Source organism: Aptenodytes patagonicus, chromosome W (genome assembly GCF_965638725.1).
Source record: "Aptenodytes patagonicus chromosome W, bAptPat1.pri.cur, whole genome shotgun sequence".
Taxonomy (NCBI): domain Eukaryota; kingdom Metazoa; phylum Chordata; class Aves; order Sphenisciformes; family Spheniscidae; genus Aptenodytes; species Aptenodytes patagonicus.
This window is the reverse complement of record NC_134981.1, coordinates 24196048-24223141: the sequence shown is the minus strand read 5'-3', so window position 1 is coordinate 24223141 and position 27094 is coordinate 24196048. Positions and strand designations below refer to the sequence as shown.

The window sequence follows — 27094 nt, the reverse complement described above, 5'->3', positions numbered from 1 at the left end:
AATCTGCTTTATATGACAGGAAAAAAAAGCAGGAAATTGACTTAATGGGTTAGCTGGGAAGATGAGCCTCACATTACTCACACTTCAGAGCAATCCACATTTAATAACTGTGGCTACAAAGGAGAAGTGTTCAGAAAGGTAACCAACCCATTTTCTTGCTTTTGGAGAGGTTAAGGGTTTAGGCAACACAGCACACAGGCAAGCTGAAGAAGGTATCTTTTAGCTCAGTTCCACCCCCCCCCCATATACTTCAAATATTTAATAGGGATGGGGATGCAGGCAGAGATGCTTGTTAATTCAAGTTGATATGGTCTAATCCTTATGCCAAAATGAAAGGACTGTTAGGTTATGCTCTAAGAGTCTATCTAACCATAATCAAGAAACATTGCCAATCCTCTTGACCTGGAAAAGGAAACAATCTATAAACTTCCACCAGTTGGATACATCTAAAGGTAGCACAATCTCCTCAATCTGGACAGAGAGAAGGAAACTACAAAAACACTTTAAAAAAAGTTACCGAAGTATGCCATTCATGAATTATCCTTTGAAAGGTTCTTTTACTAACCAAAGCTTTGGCCCAGATAAAGAATTTTCTAGCTCAAATGAATAGAAGAACTGTGCAAGAACAAGGTCACAACTGCAATTAGAAAGTCCTTTTGTCTGTCAAATGAAATACACCTTTTTTCCTTCTGCTACGCAGAAACTTTTCTAGTCAAAGGGCAAGAGTTTTGAAACTGAATTAGGTTCTGCAAGAGCATTCAGTCCTAGAAGAAATTCTACTTTGGTCAAGGTTTCCCTACAAATCTTTTCTCTGAGAGGAAAAAAAGAGAAAGAAATTGACAGTGTGTTCTGGTTTCGGCTGGGGTAGAGTTAATTTCCTTCCTAGTAGCTGGTACAATGCTGTGTTTTGGATTTAGGATGAGAATAATGTTGATAGCAGCAACTAAAACATCAGTGTGTTAAGTAGTGCTTACACTAGTCAAAGACTTTTCAGCTTCCCATGCTCTACTGACTGAGAAGGCTGCAGGTGCACAAGAAGCTAGGAGGGGGGCACAGCCAAACTGGCCAAAGGGATATTCCATACCATGTGACGTCATGCTCAGTATATAAACTGGGGGAAAGCTGGCTGGGGGGACCGCTGCTCGGGGACTGGCTGGGCATCGGTCGGCAGGTGGTGAGCAACTGCATTGTGCATCACTTGCTTTGTATATTCTTATTATTATTATTACTAGTAGTAGTAGTAGTATTTTATTTTATTTCAATTCTTAAACTGTTTTTATCTCAACCCACGAGTGTTCTCACTTTTGCTCTTTCGATTCTCTCCCCCATCCCACCGGGGTGCGGGGGAGTGAGCGAGCGGCTGTGTGGTGCTCAGTTGCCAACTGAGGTTAAACCACGACACAGAGGCAAACATAACAGGCCAGTAACACAATACATGCAAACCAAAACCAACAGCAACAGATTATAAATACTGTGCCAGGCTTTGGGACAGGTCTGAACACAACAGAAAAGCATTTGGAACAAGTCTTGGGCGAGGGGGTGTCTGCACTGCAGGCAACAGAGAGGAGGCAAAGGGCTGAAGTTATAAGACAAGTATGGTGGGAAACAAAATACCTTGAAAGCCAAAAAAACCACATTGCGTGGCTCAGAATCCAGGTGTGGGTTTTTTTAGGGAGGGTTTTTTGGTTTGGGGTTTTTTTTTTTTTTTGGAATGCTGATAAGTCTTACCATCTTGCTAGTAGTTTGCTGGAATAGAAAAATAGAAACAAAACAGCTGAAGAAGCTGTGTACATAACAGGAGGAAAGTAAACTCTTGGGAACACAGATGAGAGAGAATGGGGGGGGGAAGAACAGGATGACACAGGACTGAGGCAAATTTTGTTCTACAGACTGTGAAGTTGGATTTTAATTTATTTATTTTTAAGTGAGGAAAGTACTACCTTTCCTCCCTCTTTCTCACTGGAAGCAACAAAAAACCTGAAAAGGACAAAAGAAATTCCACACAGTTGGGCTTAAAACAGATTAAAGAAATTAAATTAGTGGAACTTAACATTTTATGGAGCAGCTTCTCTTTCCTCTTTTTTTTTTTTTTTGGTAAACATGGTCACAGTATAACATAATAGGTATACTGGAATAGAGCTAGAAAAGCCATCAGATACATAGAATTGGATTACTGTGCATTTTACTACTAAAAAACATGCAGGTTCTTATTGTAAAAACATTAATGTAGAGTCAGTAACAGACATCCAAAACATACCAATACAGCTGTATGGTAATCACAGAATATACTTAATTCTCTTGTGACAGTTTGACAAGAGCAATGAAAATTGTATCCATTGCTGCAATATATATGCATCTTTTACAGAAAAATACTTACATATATCTGGATCTTTACTTTTCTTTGTTTTGTTACTAAGACTTATCTCAAATCTATTAATATCAGATGAAAGATCACTAGGGGAAAAGACAGAAAGCCTCAATTAATACTATACTTGGCCAACATTTAAACTTATTCTAAAGTTATTTCAATCCTGAGTTCTCATGATCAGCCAAAGACAATTATATTAACAAAGATACTTAGATGCATACATAAAAATCTACCCATGCATTTGTGGCTGAAAGGTGGCTGCTATATAACCATGCATACAGTATTTTTAAAAAGCATATGCAAAACAGTACAGCGTAAAGAATCTTAAATGCAATGCAACTTTCAAGTGAAATTCAGTAATTCAATAAGATTAAGACTTACTCAAAGACAAATTCTTCTGACCATACAGGGTTCTGCCCTTCCCTGATATGTGTTTTTGCTACCTGGACACTGTTCAGGTAGATGTTACAATACGGATTAGTAAAATGTTTTACTGGGAGCGTATGAGCTTCTTCTACATGCAAAATAAGACTGCTGACCTAAAGAAAATACACAAAATTTATTTCTTTTTTTTAAAAAAGAAAGAATGGAATTCCCCCCCATGTGAAGGCTTAATGTTAAGGTATAAATATTAAATACAAAATATAATTTCCTAATAAAAAGAGCAGGGAACAGGAATAATAGAACAAGATTTTAAGAGGCACCAGTGACAAATTAAGAGCAACTCAAATAACTTGAAAATAAACCTCTAGCACTATAGTTTTAACTCATCTTATTTTTCACTTTTAAAACCATCACTATGAGACATTAAGATTTGCAAGTACTAACTTTTCTATGCATAGAAAATTATACTGAAGTCAAAGACTTGTATCTTGAGTAAGAGCCATGGACAACTCCAAACACAATGCCATATTTGGTGCTTTCCTAACAGATTAGATCTGGCTGGCTACCAGTCACCAGCAGTGTTCCTCAGGGCTCAATCCTAAGGCCAGTTCTCTTCAACATTTTTATCAATGATCTGGATGCAGGAGTTGAATGCACCATTAGCAAGTTTGCTGAGGATACTAAACTGGGAGGTGCTGTTGACTCTCTCGAGGGACAAGAGGCCTTGCAGAGGGATCTAGATAGATTGGAGCATTGGGCAATCATCAGTGGCATGAAATTTAACAAGAACAAATGCCGGATTCTGCACCTGGGATGGAGTAACAATGGGCACAAGCATAAATTGGGAGAGGAGTGGCTGGAGAGCAGCCCTGCAGAAAGGGATCTGGGGGTGCTGGTCGACAGCAGGCTCAATAGGAGTCAGCAGTGTGCCCTGGCAGCCAAGAGGGCAAACCACATCCTGGGGTGCATCAAATACAGCATAACCAGCCGGTCAAAAGAGGTGATTATCCCGCTGTATTCAGCATTGGTGCGGCCTCACCTTGAGTACTGTGTGCAGTTCTGGGCCCCACAATTTAAGAAGGATGTGAAGGTCCTGGAATGCGTCCAGAGGAGGGCAACAAAGCTGGTGAAAGGGCTGGAGGGCATGTCCTATGAGGAGCGGCTAAGGACTCTGGGTTTGTCTAGTTTGGAGAAAAGGAGGCTGAGGGGTGACCTCATTGCTCTCTACAGCTTCCTGAGGAGGGGAAGTGGAGAGGGAGGTGCTCATCTCTTCTCCCTCTTATCCAGTGACAGGACACGTGGGAATGGCTCAAAGCTGTGTCAGGGGAGGTTCAGACTTGACATTAGGAAGCATTTCTTTACCGAGAGGGTGGTCAAACACTGGAACAGGCTTCCCAGAGAGGTGGTCGATGCCCCACGCCTGTCAGTGTTTAAGAGGCATTTGGACAATGCCCTTAATAACATGCTTTAACTTTTGGTCAGCCCTGAAGTGATCAGGCAGTTGGACTAGATGATTGTTGTAGGTCCCTTCCAAATGAACTGTTCTATTTTATTCTATTCTATACTACAGTAGATTACATAAAATTCCCTTGTTTAACACACTACACTGTTTTCTCCCTGTTAAAAGGAAGATATTAGTCTGTACTATAGATTCTCAAAATAATAGCACTTGGAAACTCAATTTCCAGAAAATGAGAAGTGAACTCTCTGAAATCATTTACATTAAATACATTTTAAACAGTCTACTATTTTACAAACTTCTGAATTGCACGCAATTCATAGCTTAATCAAATATCTACTGATATCAACTGAAGTCAATTTAGACAAATACAGGAAATATCATACTTGATCGGGTCAAAATTCCATTTAAATCCAAATATTCAGTACCAGAAGTTTCAAAGGACAGTTCAAGAAACCCTGAAATTGATATAATTTCTTTAAGACAGTCATGAAAGTATGATTTTTGATCTTTATACACTTTATCTACCTTGATCATTCATGCTTTTTATACTTTTCACCTCTCTAAATAGTCAAATACTTCCCACACTTATTTACTTGGAAATTCTTTTACTCATTCCAGCCTATAATGAAAATAATTTTCTCATTTCCTTTATGCATTTTGATACAAGATGATCAAAACTAACTGTATCCTAAATGAGAATACCATAAATATTAAATAGCATCTATTTTCTATTCTATTCTTTCATGCAGCCTAACATTTTCTTTGCTTTTGGAAGTACAGAATTAGTTCAGATGATCACTCTGCAGGTGCTTCGCTTTTGTGGCTCCCAATTTCTTCTGCCAGTTCATATATTGATTTACGTAATTTAGTTTGGTTCTTCAGAAGTATACAATCAGCTTTAATGTTGACCACAGAATAATTCTGCGTTTCCTAAAAAACAATTTTATTCCTTTTTCCATAGACTGATAAAACAGCTACTTCCAACATTTGTAGCATTCAAAAATACCAGAGATTCTTGATTCTTGTTATTCTACAATCATCACTGATGTAGCCATTTATGATTATCTGTCCTTTACCTCTGAAAGAAATTCTGGCCACAACAGTACTCTCAAGAGACCAAAAGAAATTAAGCCATAATCACAGTTCAGCATATATTTGTCACTGAAAAATGAATAATATTAGTTATACTAGTACTTTGGTTACATGTGACATAAGTCTGTCAAATCTGGTGAATTGTAAGAATTAAGACAATACAAATGCTGAATTCTTGACACTTTTACTCAAATGTAGTCAGAAATTAATACCTAGCAAAGCATCTGCCAATTGCCTAAAAACATTTTGTTCTTTGTGTATATAGATATTATAATAAAGTGGAAGTCATTCCAGTTGGTTTAACAAAGGTACTGCATAACTCCAAGAAAAAGAAAGTACATGCAGGATTTACTATTGTTGAAAGGAAAGTTCTGAGATGTATCATCATCATTTTGCAACAAGGAGACAACCACTCCCCCTCCCCCCCTGTATCTATATAGCTTCACCTGACGTAGTCGTTTGTTTGATGTCCCTGGACTGTTTTTTCTTAAACTGCAAAACATCTGCAGAGCCTTCATCCAGTCCTAAGAGAGAAAGGTACAAAACAGTGTAACAAAAAGTCAGATTCAGCTTCTTGCAGTAGAACAGACATGTCTAAAAAAAAAAATAATACATTCAAGTATCTGAAGTTGTTTCATTAGCTTAAAAAGAACCAACTTGTATGCAATTCAAAGTATGAAAATTTGAACAGTAAAGCAAAATTCATGTCTTTCTCAGTAAAACTAAATAAAGCATTTGCAAATCTGAAAGTTTCTCTTTTAGAAATATCAAGCATTACTAATGGATATACAGTGTGACCTTTATCAATTTTCCAGATTAGTCATACTGAATTAAATAAAAAACAGTATATAAAATGAAGCAAGACTTGGTTGCTTCTGAGAAAATAACAGTCAACAAGTCAAACTGTTCTGATCATTCTCTCCTCTATTTTTATATTGCAGTCGTATTTTACTCCATATACTTCAAACAAAAAACAAAGCAGCATTAACAGAAAAACACTGAAAAGTATAACCTACACCCCCATTCTCTCTGCTCACAAATACATAAAGCAGAGTAGATACTTTGGAAGGTAGAAGATATGCTATAGCCTCATTCTCATGTTTTCACACCCCACCCCCCCCAAATTTTGTAAGCTCTTATGAAGCACAAAATTTAGGCTTTGACTAACATTGATAAGGGTGTAGCTCAAAGATCTGCTACCTACTCTCAAAGTACAATTTAATAATTCCATTAAAGAAAAAAACATTTTCAGTCTTACCCTTTACATTACCTTCCACATTTTTTTAAATACAGGTATATTCTATATTGCAGCTATTCTCAGGTAAACCACTTTGGGAGTAAAGTTTTAGCTTTCAAAACCTTCCACAAAAGGAAGAACTGTCAACTATGCATCACATTTTTATTAGCTTGCTTTCTTATTCCAATAAGGAAAAGCAAATAAAGAACCATAGAATCTACTAAATACTCTAAATTAATCTAAATATTTCCTAGATACAAAGTCATCTTTATTCCCCCTCCTAACAGGAAAACATATCCCCTTAAATACCAAAGTTTACAGCAGCAAGTATGAGCAATGCACCATAGTATGCACAATGACACTAGCATATGAGGCTATGCTCTACATTACATTCACTTAATGGTTTGTACAAACCTCAGACAACATGCAATCCATTGGACAGCTGTTTTGATATTTACCACATCATACAAAATCCATCAAGTTTTCCTTAGTATACCAACAAAACTATTCTTCTGTGAAATGTTACAATGTACAGACAGCTGTAACTTCCGAGAACAGAAGTATCAGTAAAACATCTGACTTGCCTGAACCAGAATCATTTTATAAAAGAAATCCCAGTATTCTGTATAAATGCAGTGAACAGCTTAAGTGTTAAGCAAATCTAAACCAAAAGCAGATTATACCAAATGTTCAGAAAACAGGACAGGATATTCTGCCTGTCCTGACAGGATATTCTGCCTACTACACATTCTTAAATAAAATCAAATGCATAGCTTAACTTCTGACACAACAGGTATATTTCAGAGCTCTAGAATACCAAAACAACTTAATGAATAAGAACATTGTCACATCTTCCATATGCTCTCCTGTTGGTGAGTGACTTTTAGAGAATTAGACTCCATTCCTACAATTCTTAATCAGCAAACATTAACTGCTAGAGAGCTAATAACTAAATGATACCAATGTAAAACAAAAAAAACACCTTATTTTTTGTGCAAGATCAGGGCCTAATACTATAAACAATGACCAATTTATGGACAGGACAAATAACTGTAAAAGGCTCAACAGATTTTGATTGGTGGGCATACCTGCATTAGCATTTTAGTTCATATCAGGAACATGCTCTTGAAGCAAAACTCCCACTTACCATGCTCTGGTTCATTACATGGAAGAGTGTTGGAGAGCAAACAATTTTTTTTGGACTGAACTACTCCAAAAAATATTCTCCAGAAATATCTAATGGAAGTTCAGTCCATGGGACCAGACTAGAACTTGTCCAAAGTAAAATCCCTAAAGCACAGGTAATGTAGATGCTGGATTCTCAGCACCAACTATTTCCCTTACAGATCTGCTACTACTGCGTGGTAATATTTGCTAATGTAGACATAGCCACCATCTGTGGTATGCTTGCTTTCTATTAGAGAAGGATAATATCATTAAACACTACAAAACAAAAAATTACTTTAAAAATTATATTTACCAACAAAAGCTCTCACCTGTGCTTGTTCTGGAGTTTCTCCTGCAAAGTAAAAGATGTAATGCTCTTCACTGAAGTGCTGAACTACTATCTGAAAACAATTTGGCCTTAAAAACAAACAGAACAAAAATGTAGCATCATCACACTTGGAAACAGGAAAAACCCCAACAACAAAAGTTTCTACATGCTTCAAAAGTGCATTTTGGTTTGAATGAATTATGTAATTTCAAGAAAATTGCACTGCAATTCAACTAGCTTGTTTCAGAATATTTAAGAAACTTGGAACAGTTTGTATTGAATATGCATGTACACTGACTTACAGTTGAGGCAAAATACACCTGATAACATAAAAGACCTGTTAATGAGGACTATTCCCCACAAACATTTTAAATGATGCACAGGTTCAGCATTAGTTCCCAACTAATTCATCATGCATCAGGGATTTGTTGTTTTAGGAGTTCAGGAAACTATATTAACATAAGGAATTCCTTATCTGAAAGTGTTCCACAGCTCTCACGACCAATAAAACGTGTATTAGATCACATACTAATCATTGAACACGTGTGATATAAACTTCTAAAGCTTTAAACGCAATTATAACATCTTCGCCATTTTATGTATCTACACTCATTTGTCAAGAAGCATCAAAAATATTTTGTACTGTTACATTACAAGCTGAAGCGCACACTTAATTCATGGCCTTCCACATTATGTTCAAGGGAATTTAGCTCTCCCAAACACAGGGTTACATGAAGGATCTTACTTCACTTGCAAATGATGTTTCAGTCTTCCCTTCCCCCCATCCATTGCTTAGGGAAATACGGGCATGGCATTTTGTGGCCATGCCCACAGGAGGATTGGGGAGGGGGGGGCAAGAAGTAGCCAGGTCAGGGGCTACTTAAATCATTGTCACCAAAGACATGCAAAGCTACAGCCCTCACTGTACTTCTGAGAAAAGGGGAAAGGTAGTTTTTACCACCTACTTAAAATATAAGAGGAATTTTGTCTCAGCTACAGTTCTTCACCAACAGCTTTCCCAAGCAGGTGCAACCACGCATCTCCTTCTACCCACACTTTTAGTGTTACTTATTATCCAACTACATTTTAACCCACAGTACAGTGTTTCTTAGAAGCTGCTTAACAGACAGTCACCATTAACCAAAATGTTCCTTGTTACAGTCTACACCAAAGCTTCCTGCAAAATTGCCAACTTACATGAGGAACATTTCAGTAATTTTTTTTTAAGTGGTACTCTCCTATCTATGGCTCCTCATTCCAATAGTTGCATAGATTTTTCAAAATGATTGAAAAGTGTATAAAAATCAGATGGTGCAAGAACACCAGGTCTTTGCAGCTTAAGAAATGCCACTAATTTTAAACATCTATCTTCACATTACCTCTGTGAAAAGACTTAAAGTTGATTAAATACTTTTAATAAATATTAAGATGCATGGAATAACCAGAGCTTCTGTTTAATGCATTTTTCTATCTGTTATGAAAAAATAATAACATTTGTAGGAGTAAATGCATCTTTTTCTTCTATATCACACAGGACTGCACATTTTTTGGTAATTAACAATGAAAAAAAAAGATGTGACTTCTTTCATCTTAGTTACCAATGATATCAGAAAGTGTTTTGATTCTCAACTTCTTTGCCAATAATCACATCACTGGCAGTTGAAGTATTTTGAATAATCAAAATTAGTGAAGTAAATGAAACTGTGAAAATGATCTTTGAATCTAATTATCTTGCAAAAATAATTTGTAAAATGTTTGCTTATATGAACTAACTTACTGCTTGTCCTGGTTTCGGCAGGGATAGAGTTAATTTCCTTCCTAGTAGCTGGTACAATACTGTGTTTTAGATTTAGGATGAGAACAAAGTTGATAACACACCGATGTTTTAGTTGTTGCTAGGTAATGCTTACACTAGCCAAGGACTTGTTAGTTTCCCATGCTCTACTGACTGAGAAGGCTGCAGGTGCACAAGAAGCTGGGAGGGGGGCACAGCCAAACTGGCCAAAGAAACATTCCATACCATGTGACGTCATGCGCAGTACATAAACTGGGGGAAAGCTGGCCAGGGGGGCCGCTGCTCGGGGACTGGCTGGGCATCGGTCGGCGGGTGGTGAGCAATTGCACTGTGCATCACTTGCTTTGTGTATTATTATTATTATTATCATATTATTATTATTATTATCATTTTATTTCAATTATTAAACTGTTTTTATCTCAGCCCACGAGTTTTTCTCACTTGTGCTCTTCCGATTCTCTCCCCCATCCCACCGGGGTTGGGGGGAGTGAGCGAGCAGCTGCGTGGTGCTCAGTTGCCAACTGAGGTTAAACCACGACACTGCTCTAACGTTGGTCTAATCCAATTCTTACTGATTTTTAAATAGAAAAGCACTGATAAGTTATCTAACTAATTTAGCTTTCTAATACCTATCAACAAAAGAATGCAGATCTTTTGGAATTGACAAAATTCTTGATCTTATCAATTCTTGGTTCAATAGGATTAAAACCCTCAATACAGTTGCTTCGTAATCTTTTTAATGCCTGTAATACGAAATGTGGAACAATTAATACACAATATTGAAAAATGACAATGCAAAAGGCCAAATCATTATCACATCATATTACATGAGAAAATCTTAAGACTAAGTTTAAAATTTCATACTAGAAGTTGTTTATGAACAGTTGCTAGCAATCAAGTTGCCATGGCTTAACAAGTTACCATTAATCAGTTAAATTTGTCTATGTATGCTCTTGCAATCTACACCAACTATGGAATAAAATGCAATATGAACCAAGAGTCACAATGCGTTCATTTCACAATCAACAAAAGCTAAAAAACCACACATGGACAGTTACCAGGGCTCAGGTGTCAAAAAGCAAGTTTATTGTGCCAGGCCAACTTGTTCATTAGTGACATATTGTCCGTATCTTGTATATGCCTCAAACTAGTAGTACATGCAGCAGGACAGTTAACAAGAATTAAAAGCCAGTGCCCTACCTGCCAAATAAACTGTCATGTACTCCATAGACTGAACACACACTAAGGTCTATTAATCCTTTAGGTTTTGTGGCTCGTTTTTCACTTTCAAAATAAATAAGCTGGGCATCATTTCCCTCCAATATAAAGTACAAGTTTTTCCATCTCTTTCCTTTACCTGTAAGGAAAGCAAGAAAGAAGTTACAATATTGTTTTAAAGAAAATGGAAATTTTGTAAATGAAGAAAAAAGAGGGCAGTAAGGTTTTTGTCAAAATACAAACAGAAGAACAATGTACAGTTAATCATGCTTAAGCAATATCATCAGTATACATACTCAATTTTTTGCAGCATGTAGCTAAAACTAGACCCTCTTCACAGATTCAATTTTCTCTAAACATTTTCATTAATCTCAACAGGATTAAGCAAGTGCATATGAGCTCCGTTCATATCAGTGGGAAGACTGTGTCTATACAGTTTGCAAATAGTGTGTGATGCTCTAAGTGATCCAATTTATTATGGCTATTTTAATTAAGAAATAGATTTCTCTTGACATGAGAAAATTATTCCTAAACTCTAATCAACTGATCAGCATAACAGATTGCATCACAATATCTTAAATCGGAATGACTGAAGAACAGAAATGGGAATACAATATATACAAACTTGGATCACAACCATGCCCCAAACACACCTATATCCAAAACTTTGACCAGTTCCACATGTTTCAGAAAAAAACATTTAAAAAAATTTAATAACTGGAGATTTAAATGTCAAGGTTTGTTGGAAGACACATTAGATGTATCAGTAAAACGTGGATTTAGCCACTGGCTAAACCAAAAATAAATCACTCATTGTTTAATGTCCTCTGAATTACAACTGATAAGGAACTTTCTGCAACTAATTCATACATAAACCACAGTACCTTTTAGAAAAACATTCAGCCTTAATTTTCAACTTGATCATCATAGATCGACCACAGCCCTTCATAAACAAGCACTAGTACTCACTGTTTTGGAAAACTAACTTTAACATCCAGTTATTATACTCTACTAGATGGAAGAGTGATTTTATTAAATTTCTGTTCTGTATGCAGATATGTGCGTCTCTCCACACCTACTCAGTACTCTTGCTTGCACATTTAAAGTATTTCATTATCCCTTTTAGGTAAAGATTTTCACTTCAAGTTCATTCTCAGCTGATTCCTCACCCTACCACATCCCTCTACACCTTCTCTCAGAATTAGCACTCTCAAGAGAAGAGATGCTTTCCTTGCTTTATTCAGAGGATCTAGTTTTTATTTCCTTTGAATGCGTCTTTTAAATTTGGCTATATTTAAATGCTTACCTTCTTTCTTATTTTTGCTTACTATCCAGATCACTATCTGTTACTTATTCTTTTAGCTACTCTTTGTCATATGCAGAAATGTTATTACTCTTTTATTTTTTTTTTTTTTTTTTTTAATCAACTTCAGTGGAAACAGAAAAACTAAAATCATGATACTTGGAAAGGGACTAGCTTCCTCGGAACTTCAAAATCTTGCTCAATGCTAATTCTTCAGGGATATATTGAGATGAGTCAGGCAGCTTTTAATCCAATTATTCTATGCTATGTTGACTGTGTCAGTGTTAGAACCTTAAAAAAGTCTCAATGTACCTTGTACACCAGAACATACATTTTAAATTAAACATATTACCTAACTTGGAATAACAAAATTAAACCAGCTCTGGTCTCCAATGAATGTACTGATTTACATTAATCTAGCTCTCTTTAACCCATGTAATCAGCTTAAATTTAAACAAGTTGTGTATTAAATATGAATACATTTTATGAAAATGTACTTCATAGAATCATAGAATCATTGAGGTTGGAAAAGACCTCTAAGATCATCGAGTCCAACCGTCGACCCAACACCACCATGCCCACTAAACCACGTCCCGAAGCACCTCATCTACACGTCTTTTAAATACCTCCAGGGATGGGGACTCAACCACTTCCTGGGCAGCCTGTTCCAATGCTTAACCACTCTTTCAGTAAAGAAATTTTTCCTCACGTCCAACCTAAACCTCCCCTGGCGCAACTTGAGGCCATTTCCTCTCGTCCTATCGCTAGTTACTTGGGAGAAGAGACCAACACCCACCTCGCTACAACCTCCTTTCAGGTAGTTGTAGAGCGCGATGAGGTCTCCCCTCAGCCTCCTTTTCTCCAGGCTAAACAACCCCAGTTCCCTCAGCCGCTCCTCCTAAGACTTGTTCTCCAGACCCCTCACCAGCCTCGTTGCCCTTCTCTAGACACGCTCCAGCACCTCAACGTCCTTCTTGTAGTGAGGGGGCCCAAAACTGAACACAGTATTCGAGGTGCGGCCTCACCAGGGCCGAGTACAGGGGCACGATCACTTCCCTACTCCTGCTGGCCACACTATTTCTGATACAGGCCAGGATGACATTGGCCTTCTTGGCCACCTGGGCACACTGCCGGCTCATGTTCAGCCGGCTGTCAACCAGCACCCCCAGGTCCTTTTCCAACAGGCAGCTTTCCAGCCACTCTTCCCCAAGCCTGTAGCGTTGCATGGGGTTGTTGTGGCCAAAGTGCAGGACCCGGCACTTGGCCTTGTTGAACCTCATACAGTTGGCCTCGGCCCATCGATCCAGCCTGTCCAGGTCCCTCTGCAGAGCCTTCCTACCCTCCAGCAGATCAACACTCCCGCCCAACTTGGTGTCGTCTGCAAACTTCCTGAGGGTGCACTCCATCCCCTCATCCAGATCATTGATAAAGATATTGAACAAGACCGGCCCCAAAGCTGAGCCCTGGGGAACACCGCTCGTGACCGGCCGCCAACTGGATTGAACTCCATTCACCACAACTCTCTGGGCCCGGCCGTCCAGCCAGTTTTTGACCCAGTGCAGAGTACACCTGTCTAAGCCGTGAGCCGCCAGCTTCTCGAGGAGAATGCTGTGGGAGACAGTGTCAAAGGCCTTGCTGAAGTCCAGGTAGACCACATCCACAGCCTTTCCCTCATCCACTAGGCGGGTCACCTGGTCATAGAAGGAGATCAGGTTGGTCAAGCAGGACCTGCCTCTCATGAACCCGTGCTGGCTGGGCCGGATCCCCTGGTTGTCCCGCACATGCCTTGTGAGCGCCCTCAAGATGAACCGCTCCATAATCTTCCCCGGCACCGAGGTCAGGCTGACAGGCCTGTAGTTCCCCGGATCCTCCTTCTGGCCCTTCTTGTAGATGGGCGTCACATTGGCAAGCCTCCAGTCACCCGGGACCTCCCCCGTTAACCAGGACTGCTGATAAATGATGGAGAGCGGCTTGGCGAGCTCCTCCGCCAGCTCCCTCAGCACTCTCGGGTGGATCCCATCCGGCCCCATAGACTTGTGAGCGTCCAGGTGGCGTAGCAGGTCATTGACTGCTTCCTCTTGGATTACAGGGGGGTTCATCCTGCTCACCGTCCCTGTCTTCCAGCTCAGGGGGCTGAATACCCTGAGGATAACTGGTCTGCCTGTTAAAGACTGAGGCAAAGAAGGCATTAAGTACCTCAGCTTTTTCCTCATCCTCGGTGACAATGTTCCCCCCCCGCATCCAATAAGGGATGGAGATTCTCCTTGGCTCTCTTCTTGTCATTAATATATTTGTAAAAACATTTTTTGTTGTCTTTAACGACAGTGGCCAGATTGCGTTCTAGCTGGGCTTTTGCCTTTCTCATTTCCTCTCTGCATGACCTAACGAGATCCCTGTACTCTTCTTGAGTCGCCTGCCCCTTCTTCCACAAGCGGTAAACTCTCCTTTTTTTCCTGAGTCCCAGCAAGAGCTCCCCGTTCAGCCAGGCCGGTCGTCTTCCCCGCCTGTTCTTCTTACGGCACATGGGGACAGCCTGCTCCTGCGCCTTTAAGACTTCCTTCCTGAAGATCGTCCAGCCTTCCTGGACCCCTTTGCCCTTCAGGACTGTCTCCCAGGGGACTCTCTCAACCAGCGTCCTGAACAGGCCAAAGTCTGCCCTCCGGAAGTCCATGGTTGCGGTTTTGCTGGTCCCCCCCCTTACTTCACCGAGAATCGAGAATTCTACCATTTCATGGTCACTAAGCCCAAGACAGCCTCCGACCACCACATCTCCCACAAGTCCTTCTCTGTTTGTAAACAGCAGGTCGAGCGAGGCACCTCCCCTGGTAGGCTCACTTACCAGCTGTGTCAGGAAGTTGTCTTCCACACACTCCAGGAACCTCCTAGCCTGCTTCCTCTCTGCCGTGTTGTATTTCCAGCAGACGTCCGGGAAGTTGAAGTCCCCCACGAGAACAAGGGCTAGCGATTGAGAGACTTCTGCCAGCCGCTTGTAGAACTCATTTAATGAGTCTGAATGTTACCTTTGATAAAAAGTGCTTAGGTTTTGTGCTGTTTTCTGATTTTTTTCAGCAAGAACTGCCAATCAACATCTTTATATCGTGTGTCACTTCATGTATTAAGTCTTTCTATTTATGTACTTCTTAAGGAAAAAGAACCTTTTGTACCCTTTACAGGCTTTCTACCACCTTTTGCTCACTTCAATTTTGCTTCCACTAGTACCAGTACTACACAAAATATGCATCCATATCTGCATTTTTTAGAAAAAAACATTTCATAGAAGCAAACAACTCACTTTTTTTCAGAAGATATCCTTTTTTGACAATATTTTTATAAAAAGCATCCTTTGTTTTTCGACGAATTGTATTGTAGATTTCTTTTCCATCCACTGTATCATTAAGCACTTGTTCTTGATGCTGGTAAACAAGGAAGAAATCAACATTTTTTTTAAGCTCAGAAATCACCATGAAACAATTGCACACTATGAAGCTGCAACTGAAATTTTATTGAATGCTACCAATTCTTTATTATTATTCTCTCATATGTCTTAACAAACTAATATAATTTAATGCAATACCTTTGCCAGAAATGTAATATAACTATTTCTTGTGGAATGATTAGGCCAGAATTATAATTTAAGAAGAAAAATAAAGTTTAAATACAGACCAACTTTCACAAAGTAACATCTGTATTTATTTAACACTAAATAGAAATCAGCATCTTTCACAGTGATTTATGCAAAATTTACACAAGTCTTTAAAGGTTATTTAGCTTCTAACTGTCTTCTACCAAGGCTTTTGGGACTGAGTAATTAAGGATAAACTCTGAATCAACAAGAATGGTGCAGATCACAATTAAAATTGAATGATTAACACACAAAGTTGCACAGTCCCTCACTAATCTTATTAGCACTCATGTCCTAAATGAGTATCATTCTAACAAAAAACAATAGGGGAAAGTAGAAACAGGAAATAGAAAAAGGATAAATTCACATAGAAAACTAAGATCTGGAAATGTAAATACCAAGCTAGAATGGTCAAAAGCCAAGCTAAGTTTGACCTTACTGAGTCAGCTGATCAGCAAAAGTTCTTTAGTCTTAAGAAAACATGAAAAGCAAGACTGTCAAGCAGTGAGAACAGTATTGAGATGAAGTGATATATGCACTGGCTCCATACTAAATACTCTACTTTTCTCCCTTCCCCCCCATGTATATATAAGAATTATGGTTTTGAACAACATGACAAAGGCAAGATGAAAAACATTTCAGTAATAGGAATTACAGGACTCACAATGGAAGCAATACCCAAATTTTTACTAACTCAAGATATTCTCCATAACATAGCTATGAAAGAAACAGTGTACAAAACAACAGATCTAGTGAAAAATGTTTTAAAGTAAATTTCAAATTAGAAACAGGAAGTCTATTAGATTGAACTGAATAGTACACAAGACTTCTGAAATTTTTTTCTTCAAAAACAGAGCATGACAGTATGTGGGAGAACACACAACCAAATGTAATTACACCAACAACAACTTTTTTTGTTTGTTTGTTTTAAACAAAGGAAAGTCACAAATATATCTAAATAACTTAAAAGAATTTGATGCAGTCTCACATGGAAAATTAGTCAACGCAGAGAAAGTTATTGATACAGGAACCATAAGTGGATATACAAAGTGCCAAAGTGAAGATGATTGCCATGATCAAAAAAGAATTATGGAGAACAAGGAAAGTTACTAGGTGAATCTTTTCAAGGATCAGTCTCAGAATTCAAATTTCCTCACATTTGCCTCAACCACATTACAGAGCGTGAGTTAATAGTAGCAGACAACTGGGAAGCATTGATGACAAGCCAATCAGCAATAATGGAACGATCAGAATAATAAGGCATAAGTCTAGTAATACAACATAAAATTTGCACTTGTTGATACTTACCAATAGAAAACAATATAATATAATGTGGCTACAATAATGACACAGATAATATTCTAGGATATATCTGGTAAGTAATCTCACAGAAAAAAGGAATTACTAATGACATGGTATTCTGAGCTGTTCTGGTCCATTACATTCAAGAAACATGAACTCACACTGGAATTGGTGGTAGTAGGGCAACTACAAGAACGTTATGAAGAGACAAAAAACAGATTTGGTATGCTCAGCTTAGTGAGCTGACTAAGGGAGAATACAAGAAATGCCCTTGTATTAATAAAATAGATCTAACAAAGGGGTAACTATTTAGGTTGGAAATTAAAACCAAATTTCTAACCATCAAAACAGGAAAGTTTGAGAATAGATAGGGAACAAAGTATACAAATATACTTTAGAACTAGCTATAACTTTATGAAAAACTAGACGATGTGGTTTGTTTATTATCGGTAGTCTCTTAAGATGAATTTATGCTACAGGGCAACAATGTTCCAGAACATGCCCTGCAATCCCAGCCCCCTGATCATCTCTGAAGCTTTTCTGTGCATATAGGTTTTCTCTGGGGGAAGAAAGATGCCAGAAACAGAAGAATGGAGGGCAGCCTAGTTCCCCCCCAACCCCAACATGGTATTAAGGCACAGCATTGGTTCAATCAGGGACCAGAGCTGGGGGCACAAGACGGAGCATTTACACCCCAGAGCACAGACAAAGCTTACCATATCTTCTGTTTACTACAAGCCAACCTTAGATAAGTGAATGCACATGAGGATAAAATGAAAGAAACACACAAGCTCAAAACAATAATTCAGGAGGGGATGATGCTGTTTAACTATCATGGATACTTCTGCTGTAATTCAGTTCCTATATTATAAATATTTGAGGATTAAGTCAATATCTTCAATAACAAGTGCTCAGAGATGAAGTTTTACCTGCATTGGAACAGGATCTTTAAGGTAATATCCTTCAACAATCTGTTCTTTTCTATAGTGTTCAATGATCTCAGCAATACTGTTAAAATAAGAAAAATAAGATTTAAAATGTTAAACCAGTGAGTTTTTCCTCTGTATGAATTTGCTTTTCCATGCAATCACGCTACATTTCCTCACAAATTTATAATAAAAATCAAGTGCTAAACATCATAATCTCGTTTGCAGCAATGACAATTTACTAATACATTGAAATCAAGAAAATTCACAGAACTGTACTCATAATGCATTAATTCTAAACTCCGCAGAACATTTTCAATCAGTTGTTGAAAATGCCTGTATTGGGTCTGGCTGGGATGGAGTTAACTTCCCCCATAACAGCCCTCATAGTGCTGTGCTCTCTATTTGTAGCTAGAAAGTGTTGATAACAAACCAGTTTTGGCTACTGCTGAGCAGTGCTCCCACAGCATCAAGGCTGTCTCTCCAACCCCACTCCTAAAAGGCCAGTAGGCTGGGGGTGGGCAAGAGGTTGGGAGGGGACATAGCCAGGACAGCTGACCCAAACTGACCAAAGGGATATTCCATACCATAGGACGTTGTGCTCAGCAATAAAAGCTAAGAGAAAGGAGGACGGGGGGGCATTCATTATTAAGGCGTTTGTCTTCCAAAGCAACTGCTATGCATACTGACACCATACTTCCCAGGAAATGGCTGGACATCGCTTGCTGATGGGAAGTAGAGAATAAATCTTTTTGTTTTCCTTTGCTTCTGCAATCAGCCTTTGCTTTTCTTTATTAAACTGCCTTTATCTCGACCCATGAGTTTTTCATCTTATTTTCTCCCCATGTCCCACTGAGGAGAGGGAGTTAGAGAGGGTCTTGATGGGCACCTGGCAGCCAGCCAAGGTCAACCCACCACAATGCCAAATGAGTACACTACCTTTTCCACATTCAATTAACGCATGCGCATTTCCCAGCTCTCCAACCAGGCTGAAAATTGCTATTTTATTGGTAATTTTCAAAGTCCTAGAATAACTAGGGAAGGGGAGACACTTCAAACCGTGCAAAGCAATTTCTTTCTAGGAAGACAGGAGTGGGAAATAAAAAAGTTTTGTAACATTGATTATGCAGATTATACTTCAAAATCACTGAGCTATCATGTTAATTTAACTACCCAGTCAGTAACACTCCTCTGTGGGGAAGCTTGCATTCTAATTACCAGAATGAGGTTTAAATTGTATTTTGAAAGATCAGGAGAGAAATAGTGACAGACACAAGCTAAAATTCAATGTATCTTTGAGTTGCTCTTATTTTTGCAGTTATTGAAAGTTACATTGTAATAAAGAGAAGTAATATTAACATCAACACACGTGAATCATTCACATACAAAATATCAACCTGAAAATAAAGAACTAAGTAATTAAGTGGAGAACAGAAGTATATTTTATGTGTTTTCTCACTTCATGTATACTGTTAGCTGTGTGTGCAAATGTAACCAATAAGGCACACGATGAGATCTTTGGCCTATTACAATTGGATAAAATTTTGTCCAAAGGAAAGATATAGGATACTATAAAAATGATCAAACAATAGAAAGACATCTTTATTTGCTTTTTCTCTATCTCATTCTTCTAAAGCTATGAACTAGTGTATGCTTGTTCAGTCAATGAATCTTCCCACGAACATTTTTATTTTTCAGGTTTGTAATGTGACTTGAATGTCTCAGTATTACTAAAAATCAAATAAATTTCAATTTTTTATTGATATGCAATATGCATATGCCATTTTCTCCATTAAAATTTAAGCTTTACCACACTGCATAAAATAATCACTCATTGTATTTTGCATGTTGAACAGCTATTGCCAACATCTTCTTATGAGGACAATCAATAATAAAGCAGCTTTATATAATTTTTTCCTCATTCATCAAATCGAGAATACCTTGACTATCAATGTCTCCTCTCCTTCCTTGGTTAAAAAAACAGGAGTCATCCCTCAACATAAAAAGCAATTGCCCAATTTCTCCATTTTTGTAAAATGAGCTGAAGAATAAACTGAGTTGTATTTGAAAACTCATTTTGGAGTTAGAGTACCATATAGACTAGGGCTTTATACCTTGATAGAGCGATTAAGGGTTTTTTTCTTTAGCCCTCTTCTCCCCCTCACAAACTCAACTCAGATGGTCACTGTATATTGTCTTACCACTAAAGCAGCCCAAATGGATGAACAAGCCGAACATTGCAAACAGAAAGATACCACATATCTTCAAATACACTTGAGAATGAATTTGCAAGTGATCCAAACTATCTAACATGTAAAATGTAAAGCATGAAATAAGACTGACCACAAAAAGAATCTAAGGGATAGGAAAAAAGGGATTATAACTCTTTTCAGGATCTGACAGCAACAAAATCCTACTTACACAAAATACATCAAGTAAAGTATAAATAAGTATGAATTAAAAAAAATGACCGCTTAAACTTGGTTTGATATAGAGAAATAAAAATGAATCTCAATACTACGTTACAGTTACTTTAGTAACTGTAAAATGTTTAGCATAGGGCTTATTAGGCTGCCCAAATCCTAGCTACTTGGATAATTTTAGAAGTATCTCATCATCACGAGCAGTATCTCATCATCATTCTTTTAATACTTAACAGGGGAATTAAGAGTTATTCCAACTGCTGACGCCTCAAATACTGAAGAATCCAGAAAGCAGAACACTACTCTATACATCATTAAATTATAAAGGAAAAGAATTAACATGTTAAGCCGATATTGCTCAGCCTATCAAAAAATGGATTAATCTATCAGTTAAAATAAAAAAGGCTTCCAACAACTCCAGTCTTCTAGTCTCAAATTGTCTCATCTCTCAAACTAAAGATAACTTGAAAGCTTATTCAATGTATAACTGTTGGGTCAATATTTCTTATCTTCTACTTTGACATGGAATCACCAGATACATCACCCTGTGCTGCTGCCCCACCCCCTAAATTTTACAAGTTTTTAGAAAACTCTCTCTTAGGAAGGTTAGATTTCAGAAAGAATACAGATGGAGAGGAGAAAGGGGCATGAGATATGTGGTACAATAGGCATGCCTATCCTACCACGCTTTCTAAAATCAGAAGTGAAGCATTAATAAATGCTATCTTACATTTAAATATTGTTTTATTTCCCAGATAGTTTGTATATCCAGATATGGGACTGGAAGTTCCACAACCTATATAAGCAATACTAGATCTCTGCCTATATTCCAAAAGCAAACACAGGTAGTGTTTTCCTCAACCCTCCCAAGTAATGGGGAGAGGCTTTGGAAGAAACAGGTGTGCCCAAGACATCAATACCTGGCTCCAGGACTGGTGCCTCCGCCAGAACTTTGGTTTTTATAACCATGGAAGAGTCTTTGAGACACAAGGTATGCTGGGGCCTGACAGGATCCACCTGTCCCGATGGGGGAAACACTTCTTTGCTCATAAGCTGGCGGGACTGATCGAGAGAGCTTTAAACTAGAATCGATGGGGGAAGGGGACACCAACAGGAGAGCTGAAGGTAAGCCAAGGGTTGGCATGGCATTGCCTGAGGGTGGCAATGCTAGTGGGAACATTTATGCTGCTCCAGGGAGCACGGAGGGCTCAGGAGCACGTCTGAAATGCTTGTACACCAACGCACGCAGTATGAGAAACAAAGAGGATGAACTGGAAGCGTTGGTCAGCTCCCAGAGCTACGATGTCATTGGTATTAGTGAGACTTGGTGGAATGAGTCCCACGCCTGGAGTGCTGGGATGGAGGGCTACAGGCTGTTCAGGAGGGATAGGCAGGGCAGGCGAGGTGGAGGAGTGGCACCGTATGTAAGGGAGAGGTGTGACTGTACAGCCCTTACAGTTAGGGATGATGTGGTTGAGAGCCTCTGGGTGAGGATTAGGGGGATGGGAAACAAAGCAGCTGTCACAGTGGGTGCCTACTATCGATCGCCCAGCCAGGATGTTAGCACTGATGAGTTATTCTATAGGCAATTAGGAGAAATCTCTGGATCCGTAGCCCTTGTCCTTATGGGAGATTTCAACTTCCCAGGCATCAACTGGGAATACCATACTGCTGTGACAGGCAAGTCTGGGAAATTCCTGAAGTTTGTGGAAGATAACTTCTTGTCACAAGTACTCAGTGAGCCAACTAGGAAAGATGCCCTCCTAGACTTGTTGTTTGTGAATAGAGAAGGACTCGTGGGGGATGTGATGGTAGGTGGCTGTCCTGGCCACAGTGATCACGAAATGGTCGAGTTTAAAATTTTCGGTGTAATGAGAAAAAAGGTCAGCAGAGTTGCTACCCTGGATTCCAAGAGAGCAAACTTCAAGCTACTCAGGGAGCTAGTTAGCAGTGTCCCCTGGGAATCTGCCTTTGAGGGCTTAGGGGTCCATGAGTGCTGGTTGGTTTTTAAGACCCACCTTTTAAAAGCACAGGAGCAGGCAATCCCATTGTGCCGCAAGTCAAGCAAGCGGGGCAGAAGACCAGCTTGGCTGAACAGGGAACTCAGGAGGAAAAAGAAATGGTATGATCTCTGGAAGCGAGGTCAGGCTTCGCAGGAAGATTACAGACCCCTGGTTCGCATATGCAGGGAGAAGACACGAAAGGCCAAAGCTCAACTGGAGTTGAAACTGGCCAGTGTTGTGTCAGACAACACGAAAGGCTTTTTTAAGCATGTTAATAGCAAGAGGAGGTCTAAAGAAAACATTGGACCGATACTTGTTGAAGACGGTCACCTGACAAATAGGGATGAAGAAAAAGCAGAGGCATTCAATGCTTTTTTTGCCTCAATCTTTAATGATACTGATCAACCTTGGGCTGCCCAGTCCTCTGAGTGAGTTGGAGGACTATGAGTGTGGGAACAGTGCCTTTCCATTTGTGGACACTGAAATTGTAAGGGACCAGCTGTATCAGCTGAATGTTCATGAGTCCATGGGGCCTGATGGGATTCATCCCAGAGTACTGAAGGAGCTAGCGGATGTTACAGCAGGACCCCTCTTGATCATCTTCCAAAGGTCTTGGGAGTCTGGGGAGGTCCCCGCTGACTGGAAGCTAGCCAACGTTATTCCAATTTATAAGAAGGGCATGAGGGAAGACCCAGGAAACTACAGACGTGTTAGTCTAACCTCAGTACCCGGAAAAATTATTAGGAAGATCATACTAGGTGCTACTGAAATGCATTTAAAGGACAATGCAATCATAAGGCACAGTCAACACGGGTTCACAACAGGGAAAGTCCTGTTTAGCTCATTTGATATCCTTCTACGATAAGGTCACCCGCCTGGTGGATGAAGGGAAGGCGGTGGATGTAGTTTTTCTGGATTTTAGTAAGGCTTTTGATACTGTCCCTCACAGTATCCTTCTGGACAAGTTGTCCAACCATGAGATGAGAGGTACATGGTGCGCTGGGTGAAGAACTGGCTGAAGGGCAGGGCTCAAAGAGTTGTAGTGAATGGGGCTACACCTGGCTGGCGACCAGTCACCAGCAGTGTTCCTCAGGGCTCAATCCTAGATCCAATTCTGATCAATATTTTATCAATGATCTGGATGCAGGAGTTGAATGCACCATTAGCAAGGTTGCTGAGGATACTAAACTGGGAGGTGCTGTTGACTCTCTCGAGGGACAAGAGGCCTTGCAGAGGGATCTAGATAGATTGGAGCATTGGGCAATCATCAGTGGCATGAAATTTAACAAGAACAAATGCCGGATTCTGCACCTGGGATGGAGTAACAATGGGCACAAGCATAAATTGGGAGAGGAGTGGCTGGAGAGCAGCCCTGCAGAAAGGGATCTGGGGGTGCTGGTTGACAGCAGGCTCAATAGGAGTCAGCAGTGTGCCCTGGCAGCCAAGAGGACAAACCACATCCTGGGGTGCATCAAATACAGCATAACCAGCCGGTCAAAAGAGGTGATTATCCCGCTGTATTTAGCGTTGGTGCGGCCTCACCTTGAGTATTGTGTGCAGTTCTGGGCCCCACAATTTAAGAAGGATGTGAAGGTCCTGGAATGCGTCCAGAGGAGGGCAACAAAGCTGGTGAAAGGGCTGGAGGGCATGTCCTATGAGGAGCGGCTAAGGACTCTGGGTTTGTCTAGTTTGGAGAAAAGGAGGCTGAGGGGTGACCTCATTGCTCTCTACAGCTTCCTGAGGAGGGGAAGTGGAGAGGGAGGTGCTCATCTCTTCTCCCTCTTATCCAGTGACAGGACGCGTGGGAATGGTTCAAAGCTGTGTCAGGGGAGGTTCAGACTTGACATTAGGAAGCATTTCTTTACCGAGAGGGTGGTCAAACACTGGAACAGGCTTCCTAGAGAGGTGGTCTATGCCCAATGCCTGTCTGTGGACAATGCCCTTAATACTATGCTTTAACTTTTGGTCAGCAGGACGATCATTGTAGGTCCCTTCCAACTGGAACTATTGTAAATACAAAGAACCAAAACACCCAAAAGAACCACCACGCTCCCACCAAACCACAAAAAAACCCACATCGAACAAACAAACAAAAAAACCCACCAAACAAAAAAAACCTGTAAAACATGCAAGTTATTCACAGCATAATTGAGGTTGGAAGGGACCTCCGAGATCATCTGTAGTTCAGTTCCCCATCTCAAAGGAGGGTTAACAAGAACAGATTGCTTAGGACCTTGTTCAGTCATGTTTTGAGTATCTCTAAGGATAGAGACTTCACAACCTCTTTGGGCACCCTCTTCCAGTGTTTGATCACCCTCACAGTAGAAAAAAAAAAAAGAAATAGTGGTTTGTGTTCAGATGGAATTTTCTATATTTCAATTTGTGCCCACTGCCTCTTTTTCTGTCACTGGCCACCACTAAAAAGAGTCTGTCTCTCTTCTTTGCTCCCTCCCATCAGGTATTTATACACAGCGATAAGATCCCCCCCCCGCCTTCTCTTCTCAAAGCTGAACAGTCCCAGCTCTCTCCACATGTCCTCATATGACAGATACTCTAATCCCTTCATCATCTTCATGGCCCTTTGCTAGAAGCCTACAACACCTGGACTCGGTATTCCCAAGCAGTCTCCCATCCAAGTACTAACTGGGCCCAATGCTGCTTAGCTTCTGAGATGAGATGAAATAGAGCATGTTCGGGATGGTGTGGCCACAGGCTAGCAAGCATATATTTTCTGTTTGAGATTTCATGATACACAGTTAATAAAGCCCCCCCCAACGGTCTTTGCCAATTTTTACATGAAAAAGTAGATATTACTCCAGTAGTCACCTATCTTATCCATGGAATAAACAGAAAGATCACAAGAGTTACATGCTTTACCGAAGTCCATGGGAAAATACTATTTCATTATATAGTCAAAATAAATCACTCAATATGTATTTAACATTTCCTATATATCAGGACCTTCAAGTAGACAACTAAAAGACTACAGATTGGCTGTTTTGTAGAGATGCTATAAGAATAAGAAATAATAAAAGCAGACCTCCATATGAGAGAGTGTAAATACAGTCATACTCATCAACAGAAGTTTTGAGCAATTTATATACAGAACGATGGGAGAACATGCAAAGGGAAAAGGTTAGTGGAAAAAGTAGTCTTCCTATGCATCACAGAACACTAGATTCCTGAGGTGTACCCAGGAATTTTTCCCCATGATCACCCAGAATAATTTTGGCTTGCTTTTGGAATATAGGCAGAGACGTAGCATTGCTTATATAGGTTGCAGACCTTCCAGTCCCATGTCTGGATATTCAAATTACCTGGGAAATAAAACAACAGTCAGCTTTTTAGTTGGTTTCCTTACTATTCTTCAGGTTCTTACTTTTGTATGGAAAAATCTTGGTCTATAATTTATGTGACTATAACTGTAATCAGTACTCTGCAAACAAAGAACAGATTGGCTTTGTTTTATCCATTTTTTTTAATCCCACTTACAATCACTAAAACAGCAAGAGAAGAATATTAAGAGAAACAACACTACTACCAAGGATGATTTTTTTGAAGTTCCAGTCTAATACTAGATTTAAAGCAGATACCTTCAGAGCATTTAAAGAAATAGCTTATTATAAAAAAAGATGATCAATGAAAACTGTTTAACATGCATTTAAACAAGCAGCACTTCTTCAACCTCTAGTTTTTCCACCGTGAAGACAAACTCTATGTTTTTAGATAAGTTATAAAGGAAAAAAACAGATGTTCTCTCTGCCCCAAGAAATGCTCATAAATCATTTCAGTATTTTGCATAAATTCATACTTCCTATGTTTCTGTTCTGGACTCAATGCCGTTTGATGCTTTTCAGCCACTTCTGATTGTTCCATACAACAATCCACCTTAGTCTTCATATATTTAAAGACTTCCTTCTTCCAATGTCCATAACGAATAAACCAGTACAAGAATTAAAAAGCCCACAGAAAGTTATTTCTTTTTTCCCCCGCTTCTTATTTATTGCGCTCTGCAGTAGATCTTATGGTAAATAATTCGGGGCAGTTACCACCTTCATTTTGCATCCTTATTATCTTGTATTACATACTGTTTGAACTTCCAAGAAGTTTATCAACTTTCAGTAAATACTAACTTGGACAGAATTTGAGCCTAGGAGTATATTAGTAATTCCCCAAAACATTCAACTAAAACTTGAAGTCTTTCAAAGCCAAGCAGTTCTCTTTCACTGAGGAGGATCTTTGCAACCTAGGTAACCAAAATATTCAAAAAAACCTCTAAAAGCATATTATCATAACTTAGTGATGCTTAATCTTTTAATCTTGTTTTCTGTCCAATGTCAAGGAAAGAATCTTCTCTAGGTAAATGTATTTTATATATACACTTCAAGTGAATCCAGCAGTGGGAAATTAATTTCCTAAAGTAATAACTTATTGCAGTAAGCTTCTGGAGCTATACTATCTAAT

The 27094-nt window shown here is 39.3% G+C and overlaps 1 protein-coding gene across 2 annotated transcripts in view; it reads right to left on the bottom strand.

The window, feature by feature from the left end:
- The window catches only part of LOC143172013 (ras GTPase-activating protein 1-like), a 93103-nt gene that overhangs the window by 31318 nt on the left and 34691 nt on the right, over positions 1 to 27094 (bottom strand). For both annotated transcript variants that reach the window (XM_076361225.1, XM_076361226.1), the window contains 7 exons: positions 18208 to 18286; positions 15647 to 15767; positions 11034 to 11190; positions 8040 to 8127; positions 5753 to 5830; positions 2750 to 2907; positions 2378 to 2454 (listed from right to left, as the gene is read on the bottom strand). In XM_076361225.1, coding sequence (XP_076217340.1) covers positions 2378 to 2454; positions 2750 to 2907; positions 5753 to 5830; positions 8040 to 8127; positions 11034 to 11190; positions 15647 to 15767; positions 18208 to 18286 — 758 coding nt within the window. The remainder of the gene's footprint in view (positions 1 to 2377; positions 2455 to 2749; positions 2908 to 5752; positions 5831 to 8039; positions 8128 to 11033; positions 11191 to 15646; positions 15768 to 18207; positions 18287 to 27094) is intronic.